Below are 21,252 nucleotides of genomic sequence, written 5' to 3' on the forward strand. Positions count from 1 at the left end.
CCTGCCAAAGCATGGCCTGACAAGCGGTGCATCGGTGCACGCTGGGGATCCGAACCGGCGAACCCCGGGCCGCCGCAGCGGAGCGTGCCCACTTAACCGCTTGCGCCACCGGCTGGCCCCTTAATATTTTTTTATTAATACTTTAGAAAACATCTTGCCAGAGTACATTTATAGTATTTTTGACAATGATTAAATATACTAAAACTAGTCATTTAGGAAATGCTAAAGTTTATTAACATGTTATTTGAGAATTAACTTAGAGACAATTATTTGTATAGTTTGACATTTCATTTTTCTTTCCTAAGGGTGGCCCATATCATGATGTCTTACATAGTATCTTAGGGGCATATACATGTTACAGACCTGATGTTGGTTATGTAAGTATTTGTTTCAATCTGTTTTTTTAATATAAACATTTAATCTATCTTATCAAAGTATATTAGCTCCCAAATGTCTGTATCTCTATGTCTTTTTTTCTTGAGCCTATCAACTTATGCAGAGAGGAATCTTTCCATTTTCTACCAAGGACTTATGAGACTGGCTGCTAACTTTCTAGGGGAGCAGCTTGGGGTTTCACAATTCAATTAGTAAACTTTTATTTTTGCCCCTGCTGAGATGTGGTGCCTTATTCCCTTCTCCCTAACCCTCCTTTTCCTGACTATACCTTCAGAGATAAACCTCTTATGTTCTGCCCGGTTGAGGGAAGGATAGACACCTGCCCATTCGGGATAGGGGAGGAGATTTGCTCCTTTTACAGATTTTCAACCAATCCTAGTTTAGCCCTGCTCCTTGGTTTCAGAGATACCTGATAACTTCAGTTCCTGAGCTTTTCAGATATTGTGCCTGAACTGTCTTGCTGCCTGTTGGCTTCCTCCTCAACATTCTCTATTTAAACTACAATTTCTAAAATGCTATTGACACCTTTTATCTAGTGTTTATATTATTTTCCATTCTCTTTGTCCTCCTAGGTTAATATTTATTTTTTTTTTACTGTCATTTTAGTTGGATTTGGGAGGGAACAAAGTAAAATGTGAGTGTTCAATTTGCCATGTTTAACCAGAAGTCATAAAATCTTCATCTTCTCACCTTTGTCTTAAACTAGAAGAATTTTAGAGACCTCACAACAGGGTGACTGTCTAGTGCAACTTACTCTATTTTGTTGCATGTTCATTTGTACATTTGTTCATTCATTCATTCACTCAACAAATATTTATTGTATGCTTATTGCTATATGCCAGGCATTTTTCTAGGCGCTTGAGATACCTCAGTGAACAAAAGAAAGATTTCTTCCCTTCTGACACTTATGGTTTAAAAGGAGGAGACAGACAATAAACAACAAGCAAATAAGTAAATCATATATTATATTAAAACAGGATAAGTGCTATGGAAAAAGTATGGCACGGTAAAGGGGGAAGTGCCAGATTTAGGAATGGGGAAGGTGGTAGTATTAAAGAAGATGGTCAGGTAGTCCTTATGGAGAAAGTGAAATTTGAACAGAGTCTAACCTCTCTTGCTCATGTATTCTGTAATAGAATCATAAAAACATTATAAAACACCTTCACACATTTTTAAGTTGACATTTAAATTTTTTCATCATAAGTTTAATTGTAAAGGATTTAATTTTTGTACTTATTAAATATTGACATTTTAAAATAAAACTATCTCTTTTAAAAAGTATAGCTAATGGGATTTAAACACTATAATGATTTTTTTTATTGATGTCATAATAGTTTATAACATTGTGAGATTCCAGTTGTACATTATTTTTTGTCAGTCACCATATAAATGTGCCCCTTCATCCGTTGTGCTCACCCCCCAACTCCCTTCCTCCGGTAACCACCAGACTTTTCTCTCTGTCCGTGTGTAGTTTATATTCCACATGAGTGAAGTCATACAGTGTTTATCTTTCTCTGTCTGGCTTATTTCATTTAACGTAATACCCTCCAGGTCCATCCATGTTGAGGCAAATGGGACGATTTTGTCTTATATTATGGCAGAGTAGTATTCCATTTTATATATATACCACATCTTCTTTATCCAATCATCTGTCAAGAGGCACTTGGGTTGCTTCCACTTCTTGGCTATAGTGACTAATGCTACAGTGAACAGAGGGGTGCATAAGCCTCTTTGGATTGTTGATTTCAAGTTCTGTGGATAAATACCCGGAAGTGGGATAGCTGGATCATAAGGTATTTCTATTTTAAATTTCTTTCTTTTTTTTTTTTTTTGGCGAGGAAGACCAGCACTGAGCTAACATCTGCCAGTCCCCCTCTTTCTGCTGAGAAGACTGGCCCTGGGCTAACATCCATGCCCATCTTCCTCCACTTTATATGGGATGCTGCCACAGCATGGCTTGACCAGCGGTGTGTTGGTGCACGCCCGGGATCCGAACTGGCAAACCCCAGGCCGATGCAGCAGAGTGTGCGCACTTAACCGCTTGAGTCACCGGGCCGGCCCCTCTATTTTTAATTTTTTGAGGAATCTCCATACCCGTTTTCCTCTATGGAAAACGGGTTTGCATTCCCACGAGCAGTGAATGAGGGTTCCCTTTTCTCCATGTCCTCTCCAACACTTGTTATTTTTTGTCTTGGTGATTATAGCCATTCTCACAGGTGTAAGGTGATATCTTAGTGTAGTTTTGATTTGCATTTCCCTGATGATTAATGATGTTGAACATCTTTTCATATGCCTATTGGCCATCTGTATATCTTCCTTAGAAAAATGTCTGTTCATATCCTCTGCCCATTTTTCGATTGGGTTATTTGTTTTTTTGTTGTTCAGTTGTGTGAGTTTTTTATATTTTATGAAGATTAATCCCTTATCTGATATATGATTTGCAAATATTTTTCTCCCAGCTTGTGGGTTGTCTTTTCATTTTGATCCTGGTTTTGTTTGCCTTGCAGAAGCTCTTTAGTCTGATGAAGTCCCACTTGTTTATTTTTTCTTTGGTTTCTCTTATCCCAGTAGACATGGGATTCAAAAAGATCCCTCTAAGACTGATGTCAAAGAGTGTTCTGCCTATATTTTCTTCTAAGAGTTGTATAGTTTCAGGTCTTATTGTCTTTGATCCTTCAAGTCTTTGATCCATTTTGAGTTAATTTTTGTGTATGGTGAAAGATAATGGTCTACTTTCATTCTTTTGCATGTGGCTGTCCAGTTTTCCCAGCACCATTTATTGAAGAGACTTTCCTTTCTCCAGTCTATGTTCTTAGCTCCTTTGTTGAAGATTAGCTGTCCTTGTATGTGTGGTTTTATTTCTGGATTTTCAGTTCTGTTTCATTGATCCTGTATGTCTGTTTTTGTACCAGTACCATGCTGTTTTGATTATTAAGCTTTGTAGTATATTTTGAAATCAGGGATTGTGATGCCTCCAGCTTTGTACTTTTTCCTCAGGATTGCTTTAGCTGTTTGGGGTCTTTTGTTGCCCCATATCAATTTTAGGATTCTTTGTTTTATTTCCGTGAAGAATGTCATTGGGATTCTGATTGGGATTGCATTTAATCTGTAGATTGCTTTAGGTAGGTTGGACATTTTAACTATGTTTATTTTTCCAATCCTTGTGCATGGGATACCTTTCCATTTCTTTATGTTATCATTGATTTCTTTCAGTAATGTCTTAGAGTTTTCATTGTGTGGGTGTTTCACCTGCTTGGTTAAATTTATTCCTAGATATTTTATTCTTTTTGTTGCCATTGTAAATGAGATTGTATTCTTGAGTTCTCTTTCTGTTAGTTTGTTGTTAGACTATAGAAATGCAACTGATTTTTCTAAGTTGATTTTGTACCCTGCCACTTGGCTGTAGTTGTTGATTATTTCTAATAGTTTTCTGATGGATTCTTTAGGGTTTTCTATATATAAAATCTTGTCATCTGCAAACAGTGAGAGTTTCACTTCTTCATTCCCTGTTTGGATTCCTTTTATTCCTTTTTCTTGCCTAATTGCTCCGGGCAGAACTTCCAGTACTATGTTGAATAAGAGTGGTGCGAGTGGGCACCCTTGTCTTGTTCCTATTCTCAGAGGGATGGGTTTCAGTTTTTCCCTGTTGAGTGTGATGTTGGCTGTGGGTTTGTCATATATGGCCTTTATCATGTTGAGGTACTTTCCTTTTATACTCATTTTGTTGAGAGTTTTTATCATAAATGGATGTTGGATCTTGTCAAATAGTTTCCCTGCAACTATTGAGATGACCATGTGGTTTTTATTTCTCATTTTGTTAATGTGGTGGATCACACTGATTGATTTGTGGATGTTGAACCATCCCTGTGTCCCTGGTATAAATCCCACTTGATCATGGTGTAGGATCCTTTTAATGTATTGCTGTATTCGGTTTGCCAATATTTTGTTGAGGATTTTTGCATCTATGTTCATCAGTGATATTCGCCTGTAATTTTCCCTCTTTGTATTGTCCTTGTCTGGCTTTGGTGCAGGGTGATGTTGGCCTCGTAGAATGTGTTAGGAAGTGTTCCATCTTCCTCTGTTTTTTGGAATAGTTTGAGAAAGATAGGTATTAAATCTTCTTTGAATGTTTGGTAGAATTCTCCGGAGAAGCCATCTGGTCCTGGACTTTTATTTTATGGGAAGTTTTTGATTACTGTTTCACCCTTTACTTGTGACTGGTTTATTCAGAATCTCTATTTCTTCTTGATTCAGTTTTGGGAGGTTATGTGAGTCTGAGAATTTATCGATTTCTTCTAGATTGTTCAATTTGTTGGCATGTAGTTTTTCATAGTGTTCTCTTATAATCCTTTGTATTTGCCTGGTACCATTGTGATTTCTCCTCTTTCATTTCTAATTTTATTTATTTGAGCTTCTCTCTTTTTTTCTTGGTGAGTCTGGCTAAGGGTTTGTCAATGTTGTTTATCTTCTCAAAGAACCAGCTTTTTGTTTCATTGATCCTTTCTACTGTTTTTTTGATTTCAATTACATTTATTTCTGCTCTAATTTTTATTATTTCTCTCCTTCTGCTGACCTTGGGCTTTGTTTGTTGTTCTTTTTCTATTTCTGTTAGGTGTAGCTTAAGATTGCTTATTTGAGATTTTTCTTGTTTGTTAAGGTGGGCTTGTATTGCTATGAATTTCCCTCTCAGGACTGTTTTTGCTGCATTCCATATGAGTTGGTATGGTGTATTTTCATTTTCATTTGTTGCCAGATATCCTTTGATTTCTCCTTTAATTTCTTCTATGGATCCATGTTGTTTAGTCTCCACATATTTGTTACTTCCCAGCTTTTTTCTTGTAGTTGATTTCTAGTTTCATAGTATTATGGTCAGAAAAGTTGCTTGTTATGATTTCCATCTTCTTAAATTCATAGAGGCTTGCCTTGTTTCCCAACATATGGTCTATCCTTGAGAATGTTCTGTGCACGCTTGAGAAGAATGTGTAATCTGCTCTTTTTTTTTTTTTTTAAAGATTTTATTTATTTATTTTTTCCCCCCAAAGCCCCAGTAGATAGTTGTATGTCATAGCTGCACATCCTTCTAGTTGCTGTATGTGGGACTCGGCCTCAGGATGGACGGAGAAGTGGTGCCTCGGTGCGCGCCCGGGATCCGAACCCGGGCCACCAGCATCGGAGCGCGCGCACTTAACCACCAAGCCACGGGGCCGGCCCTAATCTGCTCTTTTTGGATGGAGTGCTCTGTGTATATCTGTTAAGTCCATCTGGTCTAGTTTTTGTTTTAAGTCCACTATTTTCTTATTGACTTTCCGTCTGGATGATGTATCCATCGATGTAAGTGGGGTGTTAAGGTCCCCTCCTATTATTGTGATGTCATTGATATCCCCTTTCAGTTTTATTTTTTTTATTTTTTATTTTTTTTAATTTTTTGTTTATTGCAGTAACATTGGTTTATAACATTGTAAAAATTTCAGGTGTACATCATTATACTTCTATTTCTGCATGGACTACATCATGTTCACCACCAAAATACTAATTACAATCCATCACCACACACATGTACCGAATTATCCCTTTCACCCTCCTCCCTCCCCCCTTCCCCTCAGTTTTGTTAAGAGTTGCTTTATGTACTGTGGTGCTCCTGTGTTGCGTGCATATATATTAATAAATGTTATGTCTTCTTGGTGAAGTGTCCCTTTTATCATTATATATTGCCCCTCTTTGTCTCTCATTATCTTTTTTATCTTGAATTCTACTTTGTCTTATATAAGTATGGCAACACCTGCTTTCTTTTGTTTGCCATTAGCTTGGAGTATCATCTTCCATCCCTTCACTCTGAGCCTGTGTTGGTCTTTAGAGCTGAGATGTGTTTCCTGGAGGCAGCAAATTGTTGGGTCTTGTTTTTAATCCATCCAGCCACTCAGTGTCTTTTGATTGGGAAATTCAATCCATTTCCGTTTAGAGTGATTATTGATATATGAGGGCTTAATGCTGCCATTTTATCTCTTGATTTTCAGTTGTTATGTATTTCCCTTGTTTCTCGTCCTGTGTATTTTGGACTGCTAATTCAGTTCGGTGGCTCTATATGATGGTTTTCTCAGTTTTCTCGTTTTATTTATTTATTCATTTCTTTTAATTAATTAATTAATTAATTTTATGAGGAAGATCAGCCCTGAGGTAACATCCAATGCCAATCCTCCTCTTTTTTGCTGAGAAAGATTGGCCCTGGGCTAACATCTGTGCCTATCTTCCTCTACTTTATATGGGACACTGCCACAGCATGGCTTGACAAGCTGTGTATCGGTGCGTTGGTGCACGCCTGGGATCTGAACCTGGGAACCCTGGGCTGCCACCAGCAGCGTACGTGCACTTAACCGCTACGCCACCAGCCCAGACCCTCAATTTTCTCTTTATTTATCATTTGTATCTTTGTTCTGATTTTTTGTTTAGTGGTTACCGTGCAGTTTGTATAAAAGATCTCGTAGATGCAATAGTTCATTCCTTGATAGCCTCTTGTTCCCTTAGTTTAAGCTGGTTTCATCCCTTTCCTCTTCCTCTTCTCAGTTGTTGTTGTCACAATTTATTCCGTTTTGTGTTGTGAATCTGTGGTTAAAATGAAGTGATAGTATTTATTTTTGATGTTTCCCTTTCCTTTATCTTTAGAATTATAAGTGTTTGCTAATCTCTTCTGATAGTGAGTTGCAATTTTCTGATGTTGTCTGCCTATTTATGTGCTTACTCAAGGCTTTATAAACCCTTTATTTTTGTTTCAGGTTTGAGGGCCTTTTAATTGTTTCTTGCGTAGGGAGGTCTTGTGGTGATGAACTCCCTCAGCTTTTGTTTATCTGGGAAAGTTGTTATTTCTCCATCATATTTGAAGGATATTTTCAGTGGATATAGTATTATTGGCTGAAAGTTTTTATCTTTCAAAATTTTGAATATATCATCCCACTCTCTCCTAGCCTTTAAGGTTTCTGCTGAAAAATCCACAGAAAATCTGATAGGGTTTCCTTTGTAGGTTATTCTCTTCTACCTTGCTGCCCTTAATATTTTTTCTTTATCGTTGACTTTTGCCAGCTTTACTAATATATGCCTTGGAAAAGGTCTTTTTACATTGATGTAATTAGGAGTCCTGTTGGCTTCTTTTACATGTAATTCCAGCTCCTTCTCCAGGTTTGAGAAGTTCTCAGTTATTAGTTCTTTGAACAAGCTCTCTGCTCCTTTTTCCCTCTCTTCTCCGTCTGGAATACCTATAATCCTTATGTTGCATTTCCTAATTGAGTTGGATATTTCTCGGAGAATTTTTTCATTTCTTGGAGAATTTCTTCATTTCTTTTTAGTCTAAGTTTTCTCCTCCTCCATCTGAAGCATTTCTGTGTTCCTGTCCTCCAGATTGGTAATTCTATCCTCCATGTTGTCAACTCTGTTGTTTAAGACTGGAGATTTTTCTTTATCTCATCCATTGTGTTTTTCATCTCTAACAATTCTGTTTGATTTTTCTTTATAGTTTCGATCTCTTTTGTGAAGAATTCCCTCTCTTCAGTAATTTGGTTCCTGATTTCATTGAGCTGTCTTTCAGAATTCTCTTGTAGCTCATTGTGTTTTCTTATGACAGCTGTCTTGAATTCTTTGTCATTTAGATCGTAGATTTCCATGCCTTTAGGATTTATTTCTGAGTGTTTGTCTTTTTGCTTCTGATCTGGAGTATTAATATATTTCTTTATACCATTTGATGGATTGGATTTGTGCCGGCGCATAGTGATAATTTCTGGACACAGGTTCCACCTGCTGCCACTTCGGGGGGGGGGGTTGCAGGAGCTGTATAATCTGAACCCACTGCCGTGATCCCTGTCAGCTGTGCCTGTCCGAGCCTGGGTCACTCCTTGGGATCGCAGCGGCCCTGTTGGGTCTCCCACCGAATGGGAAAGTAGTCACGTGGGGGGCTCAGGGCTACTGCCGCCTGCTTCCACAGACCCACAGAACTGTGCTCCCTGCTTCGGGACTGCAGCTCTACTGTAAGCATTCACAGTAGCAGGAGCTTGTTCGCCTGGACTTGGAGCTCAGCTGCCCTCTGTTCCTAGGTCATGCCAGCTGTAGTGGTTGGTGGGTGGGACCTCCTCTCTGGGACCGAGCCAAAGCCACTTCCTGGGACTGGGTAGGATTGTGGGTTCTCCCACTAGACTAAAGAGCAATCACATGGGGGCTCAGAGCTACTGCTGCCTGCTCCCACAGTCCCGCCGACACGCTTCCCCTCTTCGGGGCCACAGCAGTACTGTGGGTATTCGTGGCAGCTGGGATCTTGTTCTCCTGAGTGGCTGCTCAGCCATCCTCTGCTCCTACCAGCACCAGCCTTTGTGCTTGGTGGGCGGGGCTTCCCCACTGGGTCCAAGCTTGTGTGCTGTGTGGCCCTGAGGGCTCTCCCACTAGATGGGGAAGCGATCACACGGGGGTCTCTGGGCTGCCGTCACCTGTTTCTACAGTCACACTGAGGCATGCTGCCACCCCTGGGGCCACAGCAGTGCCATGATTGCTCTAGCTGGGAAAGTAGTTGCATGCAGGCGCTGGGCTGCCTAGGGTCCACAGGGTGCTCACCTACCTATCTCCACCACCTCCTCAGTGGGGTAGTTCATCCACCTTCAGATATATAGCTGCTCAGGTCTCTCAGGCATCCTGATGTCCTGTGTGGATATCCTCTGCTGATCAATGAATGTCCTTTTAGTTGTAGTTCGAAGTGGGAGAGACACAGGGAACAGCTCACTCCACCGTGTTGCTAACGTCCACACTATAATGATTTTACATGTATCATCATCCATTTAAAGAAAAATATATGAACAAGCTCTTCATTAATATTTTACAGAACACACAGATTTATTAGCTCATGAATTTATGTAAAGCCTTATAACCTAATTGGTAATGCCAAGCCTCACTGACAAACCAGTCATCCAAATCAGACTTATTTTATAACATGAGAGAAGAATAGGATAAACTATATTGGAATACATATTTCATGATGTGAAAAAACAAAATAGGTTTTTATCTGCATTAATGAATAATATATGCAGAATCTATAAATAAATCATATAAAAGTTTTATCTGTGGAATTTCTTAAGTATATCTTGAAAATATTTGGTAGTGGTTCACATTCTAGTTATATTTAAAAGATCCAAGGGCACCAATCTTTATTGATATTTTCTTTCTTTGTTCTCCTGGGACTCTCCTTCAAGGGCTATGTATTCTTTGATAAAAGGTGCTGTATCGAAGAGGTAGGGTCACTAAATGAAAATTGTTATTACTCATCTCTATTCTATCATATAGTGGAATTCAGTCATATTTCTATTCATATATATGACAGAAAGCCAGAGGCTTTCCCCAAACAGTATTTAGAATTACCTCTTGGTCTCACATTTCATGCATCAAAGCAATTCACCATAGTAAGTTTTGTAAAGGATAGGGACTGTGACTTTCACTTTCTACTGTGAATGCAGACATTCTTAGACCATGTTAAGAAAAGAAAATATATGTAAATTGAGGATCTGGAAATGGATTCCATTAAAATAATCCATGACTGTGTATGGTCTCTTTGTATAGTCTGTGTACAGTCTCTTTTTCTCTTTGGAAAGTGTTTCTATGTCTCCAGGGTACGCTTATCCCAGTTTAAGACCACTATTGTTTAGATTGTTCAATTGTATTAGTTTTCCACTGTGAGGAAATGGTTATGGCTTACTTCTGAGTAGAGTAAACCTCTTGAGTCTTGAGTGTCATCTGTTGGGAGGTCCTCTGATACAAACTTTCTCCTTTGAAGCAAGGAGGTAAGTAGCTATTATTTTGCCTGGATTATATCTACTAGCATGTATAGTGAACAGGGCCTGCACTGTGGTGGGACTCTAAGGTGGGCATACCATAAAAGCGGAAGTGAGAAGACAAACTAAATTTCCCGCTAACTCAGGAGAAGTCAGAAACTGTAGACCAAGACACAGATTCAACCATAGAACTTTGTAAGCTTTGTAACTTTCCCACATTTATTTTTCATTATAGCTCTCTGTCTCTTTATAGTGATTATCAGCAAAACCCCTAAAATAAGAAAGATATGTGTGCATGTCCGCAAGGATAATAAAGAATGGGGAATCTGAGTAAATGACCTCCTCCCATGTCCTAGCCAGACATAGGGGAAGAGAAAAAGACTTCAAGTGACAGGAAGTGGGTGGGTTACACAGGTGCTTCAACTAGGAAAAGTTTTATTTCTTAAGCTGGGTGGTCTATACATAGGTGTTTTTTTTTATTGTTTGTTTCTCAAATTTTTACTTTGAACAACTTCAAACAGAAAAGTTGCAGTAGCTCTGCCCTCTCTGCCTCCAGGATCCAATCAGTCATGTGTGGCATTTAGTTGTCATATCTCTAATCTAGAACAGTTCCTTAGCCTTTTCTGTCATGACAGGGACACTTTTTTCAAGAGTCAAGCCTGATTGTTTTCACAATGACCCTTTTTTTTTGTGTGTGTGTGTGTGTGTGAGGAGGACCAGCCCTGAGCTAACATCCAATGCCAATCCTCCTCTTTTTTGCTGAGGAAGACTGGCCCTGGGCTAACATCCATGCCCATCTTCCTCCACCTTATATGGGACGCCGCCACAGCATGGCTTAACAAGCGGTGCGTCGGTGCGCACCCGGGATCCGAACCGGCGAACCCCGGGCCGCCGCAGCGGAACGTGCGCACTTAACCGCTTGCGCCACTGGGCTGGCCCCCACAATGACCCTTTTTTGATACTTTTTGCACTATTTTTCTGATCATTTCTTCATGATTAGATTTAGGTTATACATTTTTTTTTTTTACAGAAATACTACATAAATGATATACTTATTTCAGTGCATCACACCATGAGTTGATAAATACAGAATATTCAGAAAAACTGGACTCTGATATTGTAGAAATAACTTTTCATATATACAAAAGAGTGATATAAATCTGAATGAGCTTTAAATAGCTCTATGAATATGCATAAAATAAAAATTCTAAGATAGCACTGTCGTATAATTGGCAGCAGTTTTTCTTTTTTAGTGGTAGGTAAAATAATGTTTCTTATAATAAACAGCATCTTAGAGTCAATTAAATATATTTTTAATCCCTTCTATTTGCTACCCTTCTATTACAGATGGTTAATAATTTGCCCTTTGTATCCATTTAGCAAATATTATGGTACTGAGAATAGAACTGTGAACAAACAGACATAGTCTTGTCTCTGTATTAGTTTCCTATTGTTGCTGAAATAAATTACCACAAACTTAGTGGCTTTGAACAACACAAATTCACTGACAGCTCTGGAGGTCAGAAGTCCGAAATAGATTTCACTGGGCTCAAGTCAAGGTGTTGGCAGGGCTGTGGTCCTTCTGGAGGCTCTAAGGGAGAAGCCATTTCCATGCCTTTTCCAGCTTCTAGAGGCTGCCTGCATTCCTTGGCTCTTGATCCCCTACCTCCATCTTCAGAGCCAATTGTGTAGCATCCTCAAATCTCTCTCGGACTCTCATGCCTCCCTCTTTCACTTACAAGGACCCATGATGATTACATTGGGCCCACCTACATAATTCAGGATACTCTTCCCAGCGCAAGATCCTTAATTTAATAATACCTGTAAAGTTCCTTTTGCCATGTATGGTAACATTGTCACAGGTTCCAGGGATTAGGACATGGATGTCTTTGTGGGCAAATTATTCTGCCTACCACAGCCTTTGTCCTCATGGAATTTATATTCTAGAAAAGCAAATAGGCAATTACTGTAGAGTCTGCAAAGAGTACTCAGAAGAATCCAGAGAAGTAGGAGGAGAACAAAGAAATATTGGATCACAGAAGCTAAGGGAATTCTGCTAAGAGGGTAGGGTTTTACAATAAATATCTTTGGTCATCCTGGCAAGAGAATTTTCAAGATAGTATAGTAATGTAACCGCAGGCCCTCCAGGACCAGTTCAACTGACCCTATCTTATCAACAGAGTAATTAAGAGTGGTTTTTCAGGGGCTAGCCTGGTGGCGCAAGCGGTTAAGTGCGCACGCTCCACTGCGTCGGCCCGGGGTTCGCAGGTTTGGATCCTGGGCGTGCACTGACGCACTGCTTGGCAGGCCATGCTGTGGTGGCATCCCATATAAAGTGGAGGAAGATGGGCACGGATGTTAGCCCAGGGCCGTCTTCCTCAGCAAAAAAAAAAGAGGATTGGCAGATGTTAGCACAGGGCTGATCTCCTCACAAAAAAAAAAAAAAAAAAAGTGGTTTTTCAGGAACTGAAACCCCTTGTCCAGTTCAGGCTGGGTGAGACCACCAGCCCATCAACTGGGCCTGTGCAGATGCTCTACAAGTGTCCTTTTTGATGTCAAAGAGCTAAAAACTCCACCCTGAGATCATGGTAACGCCCCCATTTTGTGAACATGCCTCCTGTGAAGAGGCATGAAGCTTGACTACGCTTGCTCAGATCATCAGTTACCTCACTTCTCCTTGCTTCCAATCAACTATCTCCACACTTCATACTGCCCTGCCCATCATCCTATAAATTGTGCCCCAAGCCCTGGATCGGGGAGACAGATCTGAGAGCGTATGTTTCCTGTCTCCTTCAGATCAGTCTCGCAAAATAAGCTACATTTCTTCTCCCAAAAGCTGATGCCGTAATGATTGGCTTTTTTGTGCACATCGGGTAGAAGAACCCCATTGTGTGGTAACAATAATGGAGTGGGAATTCAGATTAAAGTGTGCTAAAGAGTTTAAACGGAGCTGAGAAAGTAGAAATAGTGATTGTAGGCAACCTTTTCAAAACATTTAGCTGGGAAGAAGAGACAGGGGTATCATTGCAAATATTCTTAGTGTTTTCTGTGTGTAAGTCTATTATACAAAACTCTACCAGAAGTTCTTGATAAATCTTTTTTTAATGAAGAATGAATATTTTTTACAATAGTTCTATATTATTTGCTCAAAAATGTACAATAGCTACCCATAACTCACAAGCAAGCATCTATTTGGCTTAGCCTTTTACTCAAGACGTTTCACAATTCGTAAATACATCCTACTTTTCCTAATTTCTCCCATTATTCCCATTATAAATCTTGTGCTCCGACTGGGCTGGTCCTGTATGTGTTTGCTCCTACATCTTTTCCATCTTGGGATGGTTTTTCCTTATTTCCTCCTCTTTTCCAGGAATCCAGCCTCACTATCTCAACCCCCCACAACCTCTTCTTTTTTGGAATTTCAGCAGCACTTCTCATAGATCTCTTTTATTCTTAGTTCCTCACTTTCTACCTCAGACAGATGTGTTATAAGAATGAAGACAGTCACCTGATTTTCATTAAACTTTGTGATTCTATACTCTGAAAGATTTCAGATTGAAAGAAAATGAAAACTAGGTAGTTAACACTGAGAATAGGCTTTTGTAGCAAGTAAAAGCTGATACTTTTCTTTTTTCCAAAATTTTCCCTAATACTTTTTAAACCACACCACATGAACAAAAAATATAAAATTAGGGAGAACTCATAATTATTAGTGGGTTCTCTGTATTTACCTTTGTTGGGAAATAAAAAGAAATCTTGGTTAATTCTAGTTTGTAATATCACTGTAATTTTTCAGGAATACAATAAAATAAACTATAGAATATTACTGTAAGCACATTTTGATTAATTTCTTTTCCCTTTGAAGGTACAAGGGATGTCCTTCATAGCAGCAGTTCTCATTCTCAATTTGGAAGAGGCAGATGCCTTCATTGCATTTGCAAATCTCCTGAATAAGCCATGCCAGTTGGCCTTTTTTCGTGTGGATCACAGCATGGTATGGACGTTTGGAATGAATTGTGTTTTCCTTTGACTGTCAGTTTCTGTAGTTTTAATGCCCTGTTAGAGTGAACAACAATAATTAGAAGACTAAGATAATCTGATCTAAAATAAACTTTTCATTGAATTACAGTTTTATGAATGCTTGATGAAAAGACTCAGAAAGATGTGTGAAGCAAGATTTTCTGTTAATTTACGATTAAGGATTTAATTTCTATATTTCTAGAGTATACTCTTTAATTTATTGATATTTCTATCTTTAGATGTTGAAATATTTTGCAACATTTGAAGTATTTTTTGAAGAAAATCTCTCCAAACTATTTCTTCATTTCAAATCTTATAGTCTTACACCAGACATATACTTGATAGACTGGTAAGTCATAACATACATAAAATATAATAATTAAAAGGAAACAAATGATAACTTTCCATGTGTTTTAGGAACTAGAGTAAACCTCATGCACAGGATCATACATATAAAAAACTCTTCCCTTACAAATGGAAACTCTCATTTTTGTCGGGAGGCATTTGATTGAGTGTGGACTCTGGGTTGAAATCAGAATCCCTCAGTTTGTATTTTAGTTTCTTATCTATAAAATGGGAATAATAATATCTATATCTTGAGTTGTAGTAGTGGAGGTGTTTTACATGGATTATCTCATTCAATGCCTGGTACATACTAAGGTCTCAGAAAGAGTTAGTTGGTATTCCTTTATTATTCTTAACACACAAGAGCCTGTGATAGTTATGATAGGATTTCTTTAGTGAGGGCTTTGTTTTTTCCAAGGCTTTATCCAGCTTTCTGACAAGAGGAATGATGCCTTATTTAGGTGCAAATGTCTTTTTTCAACTTTCCAATTCTAGCTCTTCTGTTTTAACTTGGAGGGTTTGCCTAGGGCTCTGTGAGCAGCAGCCAGTTAATTATAGAATGGGGAGTGAATTTTGCCAGAGATGGAGAATTCTTCTTCCGCTAGGTTGTTAAGAGTACATATGAAATGTTTAAACCTTAAATCCTAATCATTCAAAATCAGTGGGTTTAATATAAATATTGTTTTAATATAGAAAAATAAATAATTAATGGCATTGATCAAATGTGATATCTTCCCAGTTGTTTGCGGCTCTTTTATTTGGGCTTTTTAAAAAACTGAGTTATTTTTCAATGTGTTCTCTTCCATTCTCACTAGGAACATTAGAGTTCCTCTGGGAAGGACCCAAGATAAAGGGGAGAAGAAGGGTTTTATATCATGGGACCCAGAGGACCAAAATCAAATACTAAATCTGTAAAGAAGGGGGAAAGAAAATCCTCAGTTGTCAGTCTTGAGGAGTGTGAACGTGAGGCAAAGCAGGATCACAACTGATATAGGGAGCAGGATGGAACTAATAATGAGTGAGTACTGTATACTAGAAACTGCCTAGGCACTGCTGGTACCCTTTCTGATGTTTTAATTTTTAATTTTTTTTTATTGAGGTAACATAACATTGGTTTATCCCTTTCTCATTTTGAACAGCGAATCAGTATTCTCTGTACTACCAAGAATATGCTTCTTGTTGTGCAATTAAATATGTGTTTATAATTTAAGAAGTAGACATGGATTTTTGTTTCACTGCTTCTGTTGAACTTATTAGCTTATTACATACATATCCCAGAATCAGTTGTGCAGTAAAAAAGAGGAATAAATAACTGGCAGTGCTAAAGGGTTTTTTTTTTTTTGGCGGGAGAGCCTTTGTTACCACCCAAAAGGGGGGTTCAGCTGCTCGCCGCAAGACATGCCAATAGTCAAGAGGCAAGGTAGTAGGAGAGAAAGGACTTTTTTATTACAGCTTGCTAGCAAGAGGGAAGATGGCTGACTAATGTCCAAAAAAAACCATCTTAAGGGGGCAGAAGATCTTTTTTTATTTTTTTTGTTTATTGCAGTAACATTGTTTTATAACATTGTATAAATTTCAGGTGTACATCATTATACTTGTGTTTCTGCATGGATTACATCATGTTCTCATGTTCACCACCCACATACCAATTACAATCCATCACCACACACGTGCCTAATTATCCCTTTTGCCCTCCCCCCACTTCCCCTTTGGTAACCACCAATCCAATCTCTGTCTCTATGTGTTTGTTTATTGTTGTTATTATAGGGGGCAGAAGATCTTACAGCAGTTATATAGGCCGGTGGGTTACAGGGGAGGGGGTTAAGATTGTTGACCCTCTGGTGTTACAGACTGGGAGTTGCCACACCAGATCTTTCAGTTTTCATTGATGATGGCTATCAGCATAGACTCTCTGTTCGGGGGTCATCACATTCCTAAGGAACTCAAAAGAGCAGTTATCATCTTATAGCAGCTGGGAGGTATATGCACAAGCAGGGGCGTAAAATCTACAGAGCAGTTAGATCTCCTGGAGGGTGTATATCTGGCTGGCTGGCTTAGTCAGAGGTCATTCAAAGTTACAGCAGGGTTTCTTTTCTACAATGTGGCTTCCCTCATGTCAGCCTTGTGCTGAGCCAGTGTTACCTTTAGTTCCCTTCCTCAAGTTTCATCCGTACTAACTCAGGTAAACACAGTCTGTATAAAAAAATGTGCCAAGGCAACTTCAAGAGAAGTTCTCTAGCACCTACTCTCCCTAAATGCCCCTCTGAAGCACCACCGTATAAGGAATTACATGATCAGACATTGTCAGAAAGGATGGGAAAAACCATTTTGGTGATTTTGTTGGAGGGTATACATGCTCCAAAAGAAGCAGTAAGTAAAGTCTGGTGAAGGGAAAAGAAAAACCAGTGGATGTTTGTGGAAAGAGAAGAGAAAAGAGAGAAGTCAGACTTTCTGGTTTGTATTTAGGTTACTAAAAGATGATACTTGGTTCCTCATACAATAATAATAAGTAACTTTTATTGAGAATGTCATGGGCCAGGCACTGTTCTAAACCTTTTACATTTATTAACTCCTTTAATTTTCAGAACAATCCTGAGAGTTAGGTAGTATTATTATCTTTTGTTTACTAATGAGGAAGTGAGGCATAGCAAGGATAAATATCTTGCTCGAGGTAACACAACTAATAAGTTGCAAATCTAAGATTCAAACTCAGGTATTCTGATTTCACAGACCATACCTTGAACCAAAGGCTATTCTGCCACTCTAGTTTGTAGAGGCCGTATCTCTACGTAAGGTTGTAAATTCACATAATTTTGTTATTACTTAATTTCCCATTACTCAAGTTCTTTGAGAGAAGGAGCCGTATTTTATTTGCCTTTTTATCCCTAGTTAAGTACTGTTCTTTTTATATAGAGATGCTTAATGAGTGAATGCATAAACGAATGAAAAATTTCAATGACTATTTTCCCCCCCTAATTTTAGGATCTTCACACTATATAGCAAATCACTACCCCTTGATCTCGCCTGTCGAGTCTGGGATGTATTTTGCAGAGATGGGGAGGAATTTTTATTTAGGACTGGATTAGGAATCCTCCGATTATATGAAGATATTCTCCTACAGATGGATTTTATTCATATAGCACAGTTTCTAACTAAATTGCCAGAAGATATCACATCAGAAAAGCTGTTCAGCTGTATTGCAGCCATTCAGATGCAGAATAGCACCAAAAAATGGACTCAGGTAGAGTGACATTTTTCTACCTCTAATAGATGTGTTGAAACAGTCAGTTGACTTCTTGTAAAAAAGTTATGTACTCCTCAAATGTTAATGCTTAAATTAAAAAAATATATTTAAAAAATAATTTTTGACTTTGAAAAATAAAACAGATTTCTCCTCTTTCACTTGTCTAAATCAATAGCTTTATTTTTATGTAAGTTTAGTGGTATTTTATGAGCTTGGTGCAGTACAACCTACAATAGTCATGTATTTGCCAGATCAATTATATAATTACTTTGGTCTTTCAAATAGACAACAGTTGTATTAAACACCTGCTGTGTACTGAAGGTTTGCAATAGAAAGAATATAATGTATGATATTGGCTTTTTCGATGCTTAGTCTTGTTAGGGAAGCAAACAAAAACTTCCAATTCCAAGTTCCAATTTCCAAGGAACTTCCAAACTTCCTTCTAGGAAACAAACTGCCATATTGGCAGTCTAAAGTTAAGTAACATATAGATAGCATGATCACTTGCTCCATGAATAATAGACATTAGGCATTAAAAGCTCACAGTTTTATTGCTTATGAAAATGAAAATGTAAGAATACTAGTCCAGAAAATGTTCTGTTACCACGTAGTAGTTTCAGAATATTTGGCAAGTGATGAAAACTGGAATCTAATTATATACCATAAAGTTGGGTTGAAACAAACAAGAGGATTTGAGAATGACAGTGTTTCAGGGGACAGAGTTAAATACACTAAAGCTTTTTCATATTAATAAACTATAGTTATTTAAATCTTTTTAATCTGTGTAGTAATTTTTTGAGGATTAATCTTTATTGTATATAATTTCCAGGTCTTTGCATCTGTAATGAAGGATATTAAAGAAGGAGACAAGAATAATAGTCCGGCTCTGAAAAGCTAATCTTCAAAATTAACAGACTAATTGAAAGATAAAAAATGTTTTTTTGATATAAGTTTTTTGTTTCCTATGTAAAAAGCATGGAAGAAAATGTTGGAGAAATCTGAAAGAATCAAGACATGGAAAATTGCTGATTTTGAATTCCATGGCTGAAGTAAATGAAATGAATAACCTATTGTGACAGTATTAATAAAAAAGTATTTTGTAGGGAGAGCCATTTTACAAAGGAAAAAGTTTAAATGGCTAGTTCATACTCCATAATTTGGAGTGAACAAGTTTAATGCAATAAATTTTTTAACAACTTTGGAGATACTTCAAATTTTTACATCATCTTTTCTTTTTTAACAGTTAACATAAAGGCACTTTGGAGGTCAGAGCAAGATTGTTAGTATACTACTTTAACTTCCAAAATACTATTTGAAATAAACACCTTAGTAAATACAGATATTATCTCCAGTTCCAGCCTTTTGAAGATATTATAGACCAAGAATAAGCAACTTGGATTGTAAATTATTTAAGTCACTGAAGTTGTTTATCTTCATTGACAGACTGGAGCAAGTTTGGGTTATCTGGGAACTGGAAGTATTGGTGGAAGATGGTTTAGCGTTTGTTTAGGTGTTTTTCTACAGTATCATGTCTATTTGTTTTTGGAGAGAAATTGTTTCTTTTCCTTAAGGAATTCCTATCACTCAAAGAATTTTAGCCTTTCTGTTTCTAGTCTAATAAATTGTTCATCTAGTAATTTAAGAAAGTCTAATTGGTAGAAGGAAAGTTCTTTGCACTTTAGTGGACCGACGACTTGATTTTGGGAGTAAGTCCATAAATATAAATGAGGTTTTTCACTGATAAGAGTAAAAAGTAATGAATTCTAAGAGTTCTTAAATAGCATGCTACTTGGCAAGACTTTAAATTTTTTAATTAAAGTTCCTTCACTGTTTGTAGAAACAAAATTTAATTCCAGTTTGAAATTTGAAATCTTAATATGTAGCCAAGTCCGTGACTTGTAAAAAACACTGTGTATAATTTTCTAATCAATGGAAGTAAGAGTAAAAGAAAAAGGTAAAATTAACTTTTTTCTAATGAGTCTAACTTTGATGATATAGTTTATAAAGTAATTATTAATTATTGGTAAATTGACATTAAATTTATTGTAATATGTTTAATTCTTGAACCTAAAATAAATCACTTGAGTATTATGAGTGATATCTGTATTACATGCTATTTGGTTAGTAATTAGATTTATAGTGTGCTTTTATGTTGCAGTTTGGTTTGAAACAACACTTAAGCACACTATTTGTGTTAGTGGTATATAGTCTTCAAACTAACGAGCCTGAGAACCTTGTTAGTGTAGTGATTGCCTCTTTAGGAGTATGGGACCAGATGGTACCCATATATTTTTACCCCATGGGTCATTCTAGCCTAGGGACCACTAGTGGAACCCTCAGAAGTCAACTCCTGTCATAGGAGCTTGCTTAGTGGAAACTAGTAGTGTAATAAAATATTGAAGGAGTGCCCAGGGTCTCAATCGGTTTTAGGATGACATTTTAACTTTGGTAACTACTTCCTTGTCATTGGTGTCCCTGATAGAGGGAATGTAACCCCTGGCAGTGATCTCATTGAAGTTATACTACTGGCCTAAATTTAATCTTTCTTTTGTGTATTTGTTTCCTGAGTTGAACCTAAGTTACTGTATTTCTTTTTCTCACTTTTATTATTGTACAGTTTCTTTATCTTTCAAGTATAAATGTGTATATAAAATATAAATACAAGGAATTCACTAAAAACCACTACCAATAATTTCTGTGTAAATAAAACTTGTAAACAGAGTAATTAAGTGAAACGAGTCTTCATTACTTTGGGGATATCCGGTTTATTTAACCACATTTGGAGAAAAAAAGGAATAAACTTTTTTTTGCCAAATTTCTCTTGCAAGGGATGCGCTAGTCCTTCAGCTTCTTGAGACTAACAATACTGGCTGCTAAAATATTGTACTGTATCTTCCCTTGAACCTCCTATACAGGCAATATGGGGTTATTCACATGGTCAGTGTATGACAGTTTATTTGGTCAATTAAAAAATAACTTTTCCTAAAATCCTCAAGATAATGTGAAACTTAATATGGTGTTTCATTTGTTTGTCTACTTAATTAATATATATATTTCTCATTTCATTGTCCTTTTATTTATTTATTTATTTTTGTGGGGAAAGATCAGCCCTGTGCTAACATCTGCCAATCCTCCTCTTTTTTTGCTGAGGAAGACTGGCCCTGGGCTAACATCCGTGCCTCATCTTCCTCCACTTTATCTGGGACGCCACCACAGCATGGCTTGTCAAGCCATGCATCGGTGCGCATCTGGGATCTGAACCGGTGAACCCGGGGCCGCCGCAGCAGAACGCACGCACTTAACCGCTTGTGCCACTGGGCCGGCACCATCATTGTCCTTTTAGCCCAGGTCTACATTGTATTATTTAAATGCTACTAGAAGACTCCAGTAACTAGCATAGTTTTCTAAAGTCATAGACTATAGTTATAGTTTTTGCTATGACTATGCATT

The 21,252-nt window shown here is 37.7% G+C and overlaps 1 protein-coding gene across 6 annotated transcripts in view; it reads left to right on the plus strand.

Annotated features, from left to right (window-relative positions):
* TBC1D12 (TBC1 domain family member 12) overlaps positions 1-20,887 on the plus strand; it is a 108,205-nt gene extending 87,318 nt beyond the window's left edge. For 3 of the 6 annotated variants that reach the window (XM_058543579.1, XM_058543580.1, XM_058543578.1), the window contains 5 exons: positions 306-377; positions 14,059-14,187; positions 14,453-14,562; positions 17,541-17,799; positions 18,632-20,872. In XM_058543579.1, the coding sequence (XP_058399562.1) occupies positions 306-377; positions 14,059-14,187; positions 14,453-14,562; positions 17,541-17,799; positions 18,632-18,700 (639 nt within the window). In that variant the 3' untranslated portion in view covers positions 18,701-20,872. The other 3 variants (XM_058543573.1, XM_058543576.1, XM_058543577.1) reach the window with 3 other exon arrangements.
* Positions 20,888-21,252: the final 365 nt, after the last annotated feature.

Source organism: Diceros bicornis, chromosome 6 (assembly GCF_020826845.1).
Source record: "Diceros bicornis minor isolate mBicDic1 chromosome 6, mDicBic1.mat.cur, whole genome shotgun sequence".
NCBI lineage: Eukaryota > Metazoa > Chordata > Mammalia > Perissodactyla > Rhinocerotidae > Diceros > Diceros bicornis.